Raw genomic sequence first — 12,405 nt, 5'->3', positions numbered from 1 at the left:
CTGTCTGTCTGTCTGTCTGTCTGTCTGTCTGTCTGTCTCTTTCTGTCTGTCTCTGTCTGTCTGTCTGTCTCTCTTTCTGTCTGTCTCTTTCTGTCTGTCTGTCTCTCTTTCTGTCTGTCTGTCTGTCTGTCTGTCTGTCTGTCTGTCTGTCTGTCTGTCTGTCTGTCTGTCTGTCTGTCTCTCTTTCTGTCTGTCTGTCTCTCTTTCTGACTGTCTGTCTGTCTCTTTCTGTCTGTCTTTCTTTCTGTCTGTCTCTCTTTCTGTCTGTCTGTCTGTCTGTCTGTCTGTCTGTCTCTTTCTGTCTGTCTCTCTTTCTGTCTGTCTTTCTGTCTATCTGTCTTTCTTTCTGTCTGTCTCTCTTTCTGTCTGTCTGTCTGTCTGTCTGTCTGTCTGTCTGTCTGTCTCTCTCTCTCTTTCTGTCTGTCTCTCTTTCTGTTTGTCTCTCTTTCTGTCTGTCTTTCTGTCTGTCTGTCTTTCTTTCTGTCTGTCTCTCTTTCTGTCTGTCTCTCTTTCTGTCTGTCTGTCTGTCTCTTTCTGTCTGTCTCTCTTTCTGTCTGTCTCTCTTTCTGTCTGTCTGTCTGTCTGTCTGTCTCTTTCTGTCTGTCTCTCTTTCTGTCTGTCTCTCTTTCTGTCTGTCTGTCTATCTGTCTCTCTCTCTCTTTCTGTCTGTCTCTCTTTCTGTCTGTCTCTCTTTCTGTTTGTCTGTCTGTCTGTCTGTCTCTCTTTCTGTCTGTCTGTCTGTCTGTCTGTCTGTCTCTCTTTCTTTCTGTCTGTCTCTCTTTCTGACTGTCTGTCTGTCTCTTTCTGTCTGTCTGTCTTTCTTTCTGTCTGTCTCTCTTTCTGTCTGTCTGTCTGTCTGTCTGTCTGTCTGTCTGTCTGTCTCTTTCTGTCTCTCTCGCTCTCTCTTTCTGTCTGTCTGTCTCTTTCTGTCTGTCTCTATGTCTCTCGCTCTCTCTCAGTCCTGTTCTCTCTCTCGCTCCCTTGCTCTTGCTCTCTCTCTGTCTGCCTGTCTGCCTGTCTGTCTGTCTCTCGCTCTCGTTCTCTCTTTCGCTCTCGTTCTCTCTCTCACTCTCTCGCTCTTGCTCTCTCTCTCTCTCTTTCTGTCCGTCTCTCTCTCTCGCTCTGTGTCTGTCTCTCTCTGTCTTTCTGTTTGTCTGTCTCTCTCTCTCTCACTCTCTGTCTCGTTCTCTCTCTCGCTCCCTTGCTCTTGCTCTCTCTGTCTGTCTCTCTCTCTTTGTCTCTTTCTCTCTCGCTCTCGTTCTTGCTGTCTCTCTCTCTCACTCTCGCTCACTCTCTCGCTCTCACTCTGTCTCTTGCTCTCACTCTGTCTCTCGTTCTTGCTGTCTCTCTCTCTCACTCTTGCTCTCTCTCTCCCTCTCACTCTGTCTCTCGCTCTTGCTGTCTGTCTGTCTGTCTGTCTGTCTGTCTGTCTGTCTGTCTGTCTGTCTGTCTGTCTGTCTGTCTGTCTGTCTGTCTCTCTCTCTCTCTCTCTCTCTGATCCCCGTTGAGTTATTTCTCTGACCAGCTGACTGACAGCTGAAAATGGACAGTCCTGCGTTTAATGTGCACGGGGGTGCGTTTGGGGGGCTTGTGGTCATGCTGTGGGCGGTGCAATTTACTTAATGTCCTTCTGTAGTTACAGTAGCATCAGAGGGGGAGAGGGGGAGGGAGGGGGGGCGGCGTTATGATGGGGGAGCCGGGTCTTATCTGCATCCGTTAAATGGACGGCAGGTGTAGGATGCGTAAAAAGAGAAGGAGGGGCGGTGGGAGGGCGAGGGAGAGGCAACAGGTGGAAAGAGGGTCACAAGAGGAGGAGGAGGAGGGGGAGGGGGGGGTCACGGGTGGAGAGAGAGATGTATTTAAGAAGCTGACCTCCGCATCCTCCTCATCAGTCTCCGTCAGCTTTTTGCTCTCCCAACCGACCGGCAGGCCGAGCTTTACCACCTCAGGTAAAAAAACAACAACGGGAAGACGGGCGTCGCTTTCTGTTCTATACTTCTGTTTCCCTTCTTCTTCTTCTTCTTCTTCTGTTTCCCTTCTTCTTCTTCTTCTTCTTCTTTTAGACTTCTTGTTTCCTTTCACAGGTAGCTTTGTCTATGTGAGCACAGAGCCGTCGCACAAAACTTCACGTGTGACATGTGTGTTTTTGCACTGGCGCGAGTGTGCGTCCTCCCACGTGTGCGGAGGCGGAAGGCGGACTCGTCGTCTCTTCGCCTTTTCCCCGTCTTCGGTCCGGCCGCTCCACCCTCTCCGACCTCCGTCCCCCTCCGACCTCCACCCCCCTCGCGACGCTCCTGCCTCGCCTTTCCTTTCTGACTTGCAGCCGCCCGAAAAGGCGCCGACCCCGCGGGGAGGCCGGGTGGGGGCGGGAGGCCTCGCGTGTGAGGCGGGCGGTGGAGGTTAAAGAGGGGCGGCGGGTTACGGATGTCACCGGTGTTTCCTGCCCATCCGGTCTGAGCTCGAACAGGAGCTTCAGTTCCCCTTCTGAGCAGGTTTCAGTTCCGTCTCAGCTGTTTGTTTGTTTCTGGTTCACCGGCGTAGGGTTTCATCCTTATCAGAGGGCTCGTGTGTCAGGCTGCCCGGTGTCTCCTGACCCTCCCTGGTCCCCCACGCCACATCCTGCAGGTCTGGCTGCCCGGTGTCTCCTGACTCTCCCTGGTCCCCCACACCACAGCCTGCAGGTCTGGCTGCCCGGTGTCTCCTGACCCTCCCTGGTCCCCCACGCCACATCCTGCAGGTCTGGCTGCCCGGTGTCTCCTGACCCTCCCTGGTCCCCCCACGCCACAGCCTGCAGGTCTGGCTGCCCGGTGTCTCCTGACTCTCCCTGGTCCCCCACGCCACATCCTGCAGGTCTGGCTGCCCGGTGTCTCCTGACTCTCCCTGGTCCCCCCACGCCACAGCCTGCAGGTCTGGCTGCTCGGTGTCTCCTGACTCTCCCTGGTCCCCCCACGCCACATCCTGCAGGTCTGGCTGCCCGGTGTCTCCTGACCCTCCCTGGTCCCCCACACCACAGCCTGTCTGGCTGCCCGGTGTCTCCTGACCCTCCCTGGTCCCCCACACCACAGCCTGTCAGGCTGCCCGGTGTCTCCTGACTCTCCCTGGTCCCCCCACGCCACATCCTGCAGGTCTGGCTGCTCGGTGTCTCCTGACCCTCCCTGGTCCCCCCACACCACAGCCTGTCTGGCTGCCCGGTGTCTCCTGACCCTCCCTGGTCCCCCCACGCCACAGCCTGCAGGTCTGGCTGCCCGGTGTCTCCTGACTCTCCCTGGTCCCCCACGCCACATCCTGCAGGTCTGGCTGCCCGGTGTCTCCTGACTCTCCCTGGTCCCCCCACGCCACAGCCTGCAGGTCTGGCTGCTCGGTGTCTCCTGACTCTCCCTGGTCCCCCACACCACATCCTGCAGGTCTGGCTGCCCGGTGTCTCCTGACTCTCCCTGGTCCCCCCACGCCACATCCTGCAGGTCTGGCTGCTCGGTGTCTCCTGACTCTCCCTGGTCCCCCACACCACAGCCTGCAGGTCTGGCTGCCCGGTGTCTCCTGACTCTCCCTGGTCCCCCCACACCACAGCCTGTCTGGCTGCCCGGTGTCTCCTGACTCTCCCTGGTCCCCCCACACCACAGCCTGTCTGGCTGCCCGGTGTCTCCTGACCCTCCCTGGTCCCCCACACCACAGCCTGTCTGGCTGCCCGGTGTCTCCTGACTCTCCCTGGTCCCCCCACACCACAGCCTGTCTGGCTGCCCGGTGTCTCCTGACCCTCCCTGGTCCCCCACACCACAGCCTGTCTGGCTGCCCGGTGTCTCCTGACTCTCCCTGGTCCCCCACACCACAGCCTGCAGGTCTGGCTGCCCGGTGTCTCCTGACCCTCCCTGGTCCCCCACACCACAGCCTGTCTGGCTGCCCGGTGTCTCCTGACCCTCCCTGGTCCCCCACACCACAGCCTGCAGGTCTGGCTGCCCGGTGTCTCCTGACCCTCCCTGGTCCCCCACGCCACAGCCTGTCTGGCTGCTCGGTGTCTCCTGACCCTCCCTGGTCCCCCCACACCACATCCTGCAGGTCTGGCTGCTCGGTGTCTCCTGACTCTCCCTGGTCCCCCCACACCACATCCTGCAGGTCTGGCTGCCCGGTGTCTCCTGACTCTCCCTGGTCCCCCACGCCACAGCCTGTCTGGCTGCTCGGTGTCTCCTGACCCTCCCTGGTCCCCCCACACCACAGCCTGTCTGGCTGCCCGGTGTCTCCTGACCCTCCCTGGTCCCCCCACACCACAGCCTGTCTGGCTGCTCGGTGTCTCCTGACTCTCCCTGGTCCCCCCACACCACATCCTGCAGGTCTGGCTGCTCGGTGTCTCCTGACTCTCCCTGGTCCCCCACGCCACAGCCTGTCTGGCTGCTCGGTGTCTCCTGACTCTCCCTGGTCCCCCCACACCACATCCTGCAGGTCTGGCTGCTCGGTGTCTCCTGACTCTCCCTGGTCCCCCACGCCACAGCCTGTCTGGCTGCTCGGTGTCTCCTGACTCCCCCTGGTCCCCCACACCACAGCCTGCAGGTCTGGCTGCCCGGTGTCTCCTGACTCCCCCTGGTCCCCCCACACCACAGCCTGCAGGTCTGGCTGCCTGGTGTCTCCTGACTCTCCCTGGTCCCCCCACGCCACATCCTGCAGGTCTGGCTGCCCGGTGTCTCCTGACTCTCCCTGGTCCCCCACACCACAGCCTGTCTGGCTGCCCGGTGTCTCCTGACCCTCCCTGGTCCCCCCACACCACAGCCTGTCTGGCTGCCCGGTGTCTCCTGACTCTCCCTGGTCCCCCACACCACATCCTGCAGGTCTGGCTGCCCGGTGTCTCCTGACCCTCCCTGGTCCCCCACACCACAGCCTGCAGGTCTGGCTGCCCGGTGTCTCCTGACCCTCCCTGGTCCCCCCACACCACAGCCTGTCTGGCTGCCCGGTGTCTCCTGACTCTCCCTGGTCCCCCCACGCCACAGCCTGTCTGGCTGCCCGGTGTCTCCTGACTCTCCCTGGTCCCCCCACACCACAGCCTGTCTGGCTGCTCGGTGTCTCCTGACTCTCCCTGGTCCCCCACACCACAGCCTGTCTGGCTGCCCGGTGTCTCCTGACTCTCCCTGGTCCCCCACGCCACAGCCTGTCTGGCTGCCCGGTGTCTCCTGACTCTCCCTGGTCCCCCACACCACAGCCTGCAGGTCTGGCTGCCCGGTGTCTCCTGACTCTCCCTGGTCCCCCCACGCCACAGCCTGTCTGGCTGCCCGGTGTCTCCTGACTCTCCCTGGTCCCCCACACCACAGCCTGCGGCTCGCAGGTCGGCCATCGGATTGGTTCCGTATCAAGTCCGTATTAGAAACGCCGCCAGAGAGGAAGACCACCGCTGATCAGTAAACGGATGCTGAAGTTGACTTAATCCTGGGAGGGGGGGGGGGGGTGACTGAATCCCGGGAGGGGGGGAGGGGGGGCGGTTTTAGCCTCCACCGAAAGACCTTTTTTGTCTCTAAAATGCTTTTCCCTGTTGTGAGCCATGACATAACTCCATCAGAAATGATGTGTGTGTGTGTAGCACACCGTCCCTCTACCTGTCTGTCTGTCTACCTGTCTGTCTACCTGTCTGTCTGTCTACCTGTCTGTCTACCTGTCTGTCTGTCTACCTGTCTGTCTACCTGTCCGTCTACCTGCCTGTCTGTCTGTCAGAGAAAGAGAGAGATGTAAAGGGAGAGGTGGGGAAGAAGGTGGGGGGTGGTGGTTGGCTTTTAACGTGTATTGTCTGAGCAGATGTGCATCACTCATCCAGGAAGTGAGATTGTGTGTCACCCGTGTGTGTGTGTGTGTGTGTGTGTGTGTGTGTGTGTGTGTGTGTGTGTGTGTGTGTGTGTGTGTGTGTGTGTTTTCCTTCGCGCGTATTGATTTGCAGCGGACTTCTCTTCCATGCTTGACGGAGCAGAAATTGCAGCCGGGGTATCTGACATGACCTGTCCTTCCTCCTCTATCCTCCTCTCTTCCTCATACGTCTCCCTCCCTCCTTCCCTCCCCCTCTCGCTCCCTCCCTCCCCCTCTCTCACACTCGCTCTCTCTCTGTCTCTGTATCTCTCTCTCTCTCTCTGTTTCTCTCTCTCTGTCTCTCTTGCTCTCTCCCCCCCTCTCACTCTCCCCCTCCCTCTCTCTCTCTGTGTCTCTCTCTCTCACTCTCTCTCTCTCTCTCTCTCTCTCTCTCTCTCTCTTGCTCACTCGCTCTCTGTCTCTGTATCTCTCTCTCTCTCTCTGTTTCTCTCTCTCTGTCTCTCTTGCTCTCTCGCCCTCTTTTTCTCTCTTGCTCGCTCTCTCCCCCCCTCTCCCCCCTCTCTCTGTCTCTCTCACTCGCTCTCTCTCTCTCTCTCTCTCTCTCTCTCTCTCTCTCTCTCTCTCTCTCTCTCTCTCGCTCGCTCGCTCTCTGTCTCTGTCTCTGTATCTCTCCCTCTTTCTCTCTCTGTGTCTCTGTCTCTATTGCTCTCTCTCTCTCCCCCTCTCTCTCTTTCCCCCTCTCCCCCCCTCTCTTGCCCCCCCTCTCTCCCCCCTCTCTCTGCGTCTCTGTCTCTCTCTCTCTCTCTCTCTCTCTCTCTCTCTCTCTCTCTCTCTCTCTCTCTCTCTCTCACTCTCTCTCTGTCTCTGTGTCTCTGTCTCTATTGCTCTCTCTCTCTCCCCCCCTCCCCCCTCTCTCTCGCCCCCCCCCTCTCTCTCTTCCTCTCTGTGCTCCCAGCAAAATGTCCATCCCCAACTCAGAGAACGCCTCCACCTTGGAGAACGCCATGCAGCTGATGATCCAGACCTTCCATAAGTACTCCGGTAACGAGGGGGACAAGTACACACTGAGCAGGGCCGAGCTCAAAGAGATGCTCACCACGGAGCTGGGCAACTACCTGGGGGTGAGGACACACACACACACACACACACACACACACACACACACACACACACACACACACACACACACACACACACACACACACACACGCACAGATTCGCTCGTTTGTCTATACTTGTGAGGACCCTCGGTGATTATATGACTTTCTCCGCCCGTAACCCTGACAACAACCCTCCGACATATTCTTAATTCGAACCCTAACCGTCATTTTAGCCTGATCCTAATTCTCACTCGGACCCCCAAACCAAATCCTCCCCTTAAACTACCCCCCCTGAAGAAGTGCGGACCGGCCACATGACCTTACTCCTACGTTTAAAAAGCTTGACGGCGTCCGGACGTGGCCCACTTCGGGCAAACGACGCGGCGCCGACGGCCTTCCTCCGGCCCTGACGAAACGGCCCTGAGCCTGAAGTGGCCCACGTCTATCACAGCAAGCATGGCCCAAATACGCCACATCACACGTGGGCCACCTTTGGCAAATAGGTGGCACATGCGGCATCGCTATGGGCTCGGTTCTGGTCCAGATCTGGCAAACAGGAGCGGACCGCCCAAGTGCCATCATTCCACACGGTATATGGGCCCGGATGAAGGTGTCGGGTGTGGGACGGGTCCGGGTTCACAGCAATTTGGCAATCTGGGGAGTGGTCCTCTCAATATCGCCGAACGATAACACACACACACACACACACACACACACACACCAGGTAGAAATAAATGAATATATTAAATCTGCTCCTCTGATTGGGTCCCAGTCACGTGCGTTGTGACGATACGATGCAGCCTCTCGCATCCCCTCGTTTGCTCACATCCTGTGGTCGCCCTGCTTGCAGAACGCCCAGGACAAGGAGGCGGTGGACAAGGTGATGGGAGACCTGGACTCCAACAACGACGGTGAGGTGGACTTCACCGAGTTCATCATCCTGGTCGGGGCTCTAACTGTGGCCTGTAACGACTTTTTCCTGGAGTACAACGACAAATCGGAGAAGAAGAAGTGAACGCACAAAGAACACACACACACACCACACACACACACACACACACACACATTTGCACGCACGCACGCACGCACGCACGCCACCGACTTCCTGTCAATCCACCACAGCAACGTCAGATCCTGTCAGTCCACTGCCTCGTGCGTTTTGTGTGCACGTGTATTTGTGTGCGGTGTCCTGTCAGTCCACCACAGATTGGTTGTTTTTTTCCCAGCGCAGAGTGAACATGTGGTGAGTTCGAGCCCGTCCCCACAGCCGTGGCTGTCGGGGTGGGGAACACGCCTCTCTTCCTTTTGGTTTTGTCAACCCTGTATGGTCGCTCATGCATAAGCTGTGTCTCTCCTGGACAGAATAAAACACCACATTTAACCCCAAACAAGACTCGCTGGTTTCTGCTGCGCCTCATTCTTGAACCGACGCAGGGGCGGTTACACGCAACGGACGCCAAGGGGCAGCAGAGGGCCGTTTAAGCCCAACGTTCCATCGTGTTAACGTTTGTTGCGTTACCCTCCGTCCCAGATAGTAAACTCGACACTTTCATCCGGCCCACATACCGCGTGGAGTGACGGCACCTGGGCGGTCCGCTCTTGTCTGCCAGATCTGGGCCAGAACCAAGCCATGGCAATGCCGCATGTGACACGTATTTGCCAAAGGTGGGCCATATTTGTTGTGTGATATTTGGGCCATATTCACCATTTACCACACGGGGCCACTTCAGGGCCACATCGGATCACGTGTTGCCCAGAGCGCCGCATCTTTGCCACAAAAAGGCCCCACATGTGATTTGGCATATCTGGGCCATATTTGCTGTTACACATGTGGGCCACTTCAGGCTCACGTCCGTTTTATCAGGACCAGAAGAAGACCAGCGGTGCTGCGTCGGTGCTTGAAGTGGCCCACATCCGGGTTGCTGTCTGGGATGTGATTTGCGCATCGCGGTGTATCAGCGGTGAATGTGTGCATGGTGGGATGTGGAGAACACATCCATGGGTGGTCGCTGGCATCTTCTAGACCGTCAGATGATTCTGAGATTTTGCAAATTGATGTCGCATTCAAATAGGTCTGTGTTAGCGGAGCTGTTTGTTAGTGGTTAACGACAGCTGCTTATGTACAACATATACTACTATACTGCTGTACTATACCACTATACTACTATACTGCTGTACTATACCACTATACTACTGTACTATACCACTATACTACTATACTACTGTACTATACCACTATACTACTACACTACTGTACTATACCACTATATTGCTGTACTATACCACTATACTACTATACTACTGTACTATACCACTATACTATACTACTATACTACTGTACTATACCACTATACTATACTACTATACTACTGTACTATACCACTATACTATACTACTCTACTACTGTACTATACCACTATATTGCTGTACTATACCACTATACTACTATACTACTGTACTATACTACTATACTACTGTACTATACCACTATACAACTATACTATACTACTATACCACTGTACTATACCACTATATTGCTGTACTATACCACTATACTACTATACTACTGTACTATACCACTATACTACTATACTAATACTACTATACTACTGTACCGCAACGTACAACCAAGTATCAACTGCTGCTCTGGTTCCCACATCCACAAAGTGTCTTTGAAAGCTGAATAGTAGGGACTCTGTATGACCTTGACTAAGCCTGCTTCCTAGAGGGAAGAGCCCTGTGTGCGTGTGTGTGTGCGTTTGTGTGTGTGTGTGTGTGTGAAGGAAGTTAAGCAGCATTAATATTAGAAAGCCAGGAATGTTTCTTTCTTTCTTATATCCTGTGGTGCAAGATTAATGGCGGGTTCGGGCAGCGCCCACGCACGCAGACGTTCGTGTGATCCATGTGCGCGTCGACTTCCCCTGGAAAAACGCACCATGAACACAGACACCCTTATCTGAACCCTACAACCTTTATTAGAGCGGTTAAGGTATGCACAGGAGCAGACAGTATGAAGGTCGGGTGTGGAAGATGGGGTGGGGGTGGGGGACGACACACGACGGAATGGGTTAAAAAGATGGGACAAAGGATAAAAGAAAAGAGCCCAAAAGAAGAAGAAGAAGAAGAAGGCAGAGGTGAAAAGCTCGCAGGGAGACGAACCGGCAGCATTTTGTGTCTAGTCGTGCAGCCAACAGTTTTCACAGGTCTCTGATAGGCTTTTCACACTTGCTAGGGATTTGTTTGGGACACCCCCCCCTCCCCCCCGGGTGATTCCATCCTCTAGTGTGCAGAGAGAGAGGGGGGGGGCGGGGGGGGAGAGAGAGAGAGAGAGAGTGGGAGCGAGGCCAGGCCATGGCCGTGCCATGCCGCTCACTGAGCGGATGAATGTGAATATTCCGTCATGTCCCAGACCGACGGCGAGTTTGACGAGACTCGCAGAGACTTCCATGACCGCACTCTCGGTTCCTCGTCCCAGTCCGCCGTGCCGCTTCCGCGTCTCCTTCCCTCCCCCTTCTTCCTGGATCGCTCTCACTCTCGCCGCCGCCGCCGGTTTGTCCTACTTTCCCCTTCTCCAGTAGACGTGTCTGTTGTGTCCCTGCTGCAGCGTTCTCCCCTGTGTTAAATATGGTTGTTGTCATCGTTGTGCATGCCAGTGTCTGCTCTGCTTCGCCTCCTGTGGCGCTCCAGTCTGCCGGCTTATTTATTACCTGGTCTGGGCCTGCACGTCCTCCCGTCGTCACTCCTGTCTGTGCTCGGCCTTCTGTTTGTCTTCTGATCATTTTCTTTTTCATTTAAAGCTCAACTCCCCCAGAATCCCTTCAGGGCGGTTTACCATCCTGCAGCGCCTGCTCGGTTTAATAAAGGGCCGAGTCAAGCTAAGTGTGTGTGTAAGTGTCTGCACAGCATATAGTTTGTTTCGTGAGCTTTCGTGGTCCTCCTCCTTCAGAACCTCGGAGCCGGGGGTCCACAATGGAGAGGTGCCGAATAAAGAACAGGCAACAACAAAAACAAGAAAAAAGGTGGACAGAAAGACGAGGGAGAGGCGGTTAAAATCGACAAATCGGCCACTCCAAAATGATCAGATACCAAGAGGAGGAGGGGGAGGGGGGCTGCCCTAATGAGTAAGTGGTTAAGTATTGTAGGTCATCGTCACCTAAGTGGAGTAAAATGACATAACTGGATGTGTACATAGAAGGGGGAGATGGGGTGGGGGGCTGGGGGGTGAGAGAGGGGGGTTGGGAAGACACGGAGGGAAGCACGCTCTCCTGCACACTGCATCCGACAGATGTGAAAATGCATTGGGTATGGGGTCGTGCACACACACACACACACACACACACACACAACACACACACACACAGAGGGGGAGAGAGGGGGGAGAGAGGGGGGGGGGGGGAGAGAGACTCTGACCATTACATAAATGAACAGAGGACATCATGTAATAACTATGGACTTGGTGTGCAGATGCGCTCATAACAATGTGACTTTCCACACCGCACAAGGAGGAGGAGGAGGAGAGATAGGAAGTGACGTCATGAGACGCTGTCTTACTCCCGATACGTAAATCACAGCAAGGACAGGAAACCAAACACTTGTGCAGTTTACATATTGGTACACACGACAGCTTCATTTCCGTGAGAAAAGTCACGCTCCTCCGTCCTGGCCGAATCTACCGGGGTGGGGTGGGGGTGGGAGGGGGTGGGGGTGGTTCCGGTCCTGCACCCCTGACCGCACGCTGCCTAATGTACAGGCCTGTGTCACGCGGACATCCGCTCATGCGACATTTATACACCGGCCCCTCTTGACCCGCACCGAGTAACCAATACGCCGCGTCACGCCTCCTGTGTCCTTACTGCCGGGTCATGATCCGGGTCATGTTCCGGGTCATGTCTGCCCCCCCTCTCTCTCTCTGGTGCACCTACAGCGTTCGTGCGCGCCACGGGCGGTGCAGAGTACAGTTTATCACATTCTTCTTTAGTCTACAGGATCCTGCAACACGCCACGGCCTCCCGACCAGCAATGGATCCCTGCATGGACTCATAATATACAGAGAGAGAGAGGACGCTTAAGGATTACACACACACACACACACACACACACACACACACACACACACACACACACACACACACACACACACACAACGCTACGCTGCGGTCAAATATACTCGGAGTAGCGGATCTGAGAAAGCAACAAATAAAAGAAAAGGGTAAACAAGAAGGCGTTAGAACTCCCCTTCCCTTTCTGATTGGCTCCCAGCGGCATCAATCAATCTCTGCAGCGGTGGGAGGCGGGACGTGCGTCAATCGAGCGGTCGGCTTGATTGAGGTAGAGCGCGCTGATTGGCTGGCCTAACTTCGCGAGCTTCCCTTCCCCCCCCGTCGGAGGGCGGGGGGAGGAAGGGAACTTTCCGCCAGAAAGGGGAGATGAGTGCATTAATTAATCGACTCGCGCGCGCGCGGGCGTGCGGGGGGGGAGGGGGGCGGCTGCGGTTAATGAGATGACGATGTCTCCGTTGTTTTTTTCT

At 55.9% G+C, this 12,405-nt stretch overlaps 2 protein-coding genes across 2 annotated transcripts; one reads left to right on the top strand and one right to left on the bottom strand.

Annotated features, from left to right (window-relative positions):
• Nucleotides 1–1,880: 1,880 nt before the first annotated feature.
• On the top strand, nt 1,881–7,907 carry s100t (S100 calcium binding protein T). Its single transcript, XM_056286539.1, has 3 exons — nt 1,881–1,949; nt 6,734–6,899; nt 7,729–7,907. Exons 2-3 carry the CDS (start codon nt 6,738–6,740, stop codon nt 7,891–7,893), a joined length of 327 nt encoding a protein of 108 aa, XP_056142514.1. The 5' UTR covers nt 1,881–1,949; nt 6,734–6,737; the 3' UTR covers nt 7,894–7,907.
• LOC130118600 (collagen alpha-2(V) chain-like) lies at nt 2,571–5,523 on the bottom strand. Its single transcript, XM_056287042.1, has 2 exons — nt 5,484–5,523; nt 2,571–5,374 (listed from the first exon to the last, which is right to left on the bottom strand). Exons 1-2 carry the CDS (start codon nt 5,521–5,523, stop codon nt 2,571–2,573), a joined length of 2,844 nt encoding a protein of 947 aa, XP_056143017.1.
• Nucleotides 7,908–12,405: the final 4,498 nt, after the last annotated feature.

Source organism: Lampris incognitus, chromosome 9, assembly GCF_029633865.1.
Source record: "Lampris incognitus isolate fLamInc1 chromosome 9, fLamInc1.hap2, whole genome shotgun sequence".
Lineage (NCBI taxonomy): Eukaryota > Metazoa > Chordata > Actinopteri > Lampriformes > Lampridae > Lampris > Lampris incognitus.
The sequence above is the reverse complement of the archived record's forward strand: the minus strand, read 5'-3'. Positions and strand labels throughout refer to the sequence as shown.

Coding starts and splice junctions, on each gene's coding strand:
- LOC130118600 (XM_056287042.1), bottom strand. CDS start 5,523: ATGGCTCACAACAGGGAAAAGCATTTTAGAGACAAAAAAG. Junction 5,375..5,483: donor GCATTTTAGAGACAAAAAAG/GTCTTTCGGTGG, acceptor TTTACTGATCAG/CGGTGGTCTTCCTCTCTGGC.
- s100t (XM_056286539.1), top strand. CDS start 6,738: ATGTCCATCCCCAACTCAGAGAACGCCTCCACCTTGGAGAACGCCATG. Junction 6,900..7,728: donor AGCTGGGCAACTACCTGGGG/GTGAGGACACAC, acceptor CCCTGCTTGCAG/AACGCCCAGGACAAGGAGGC.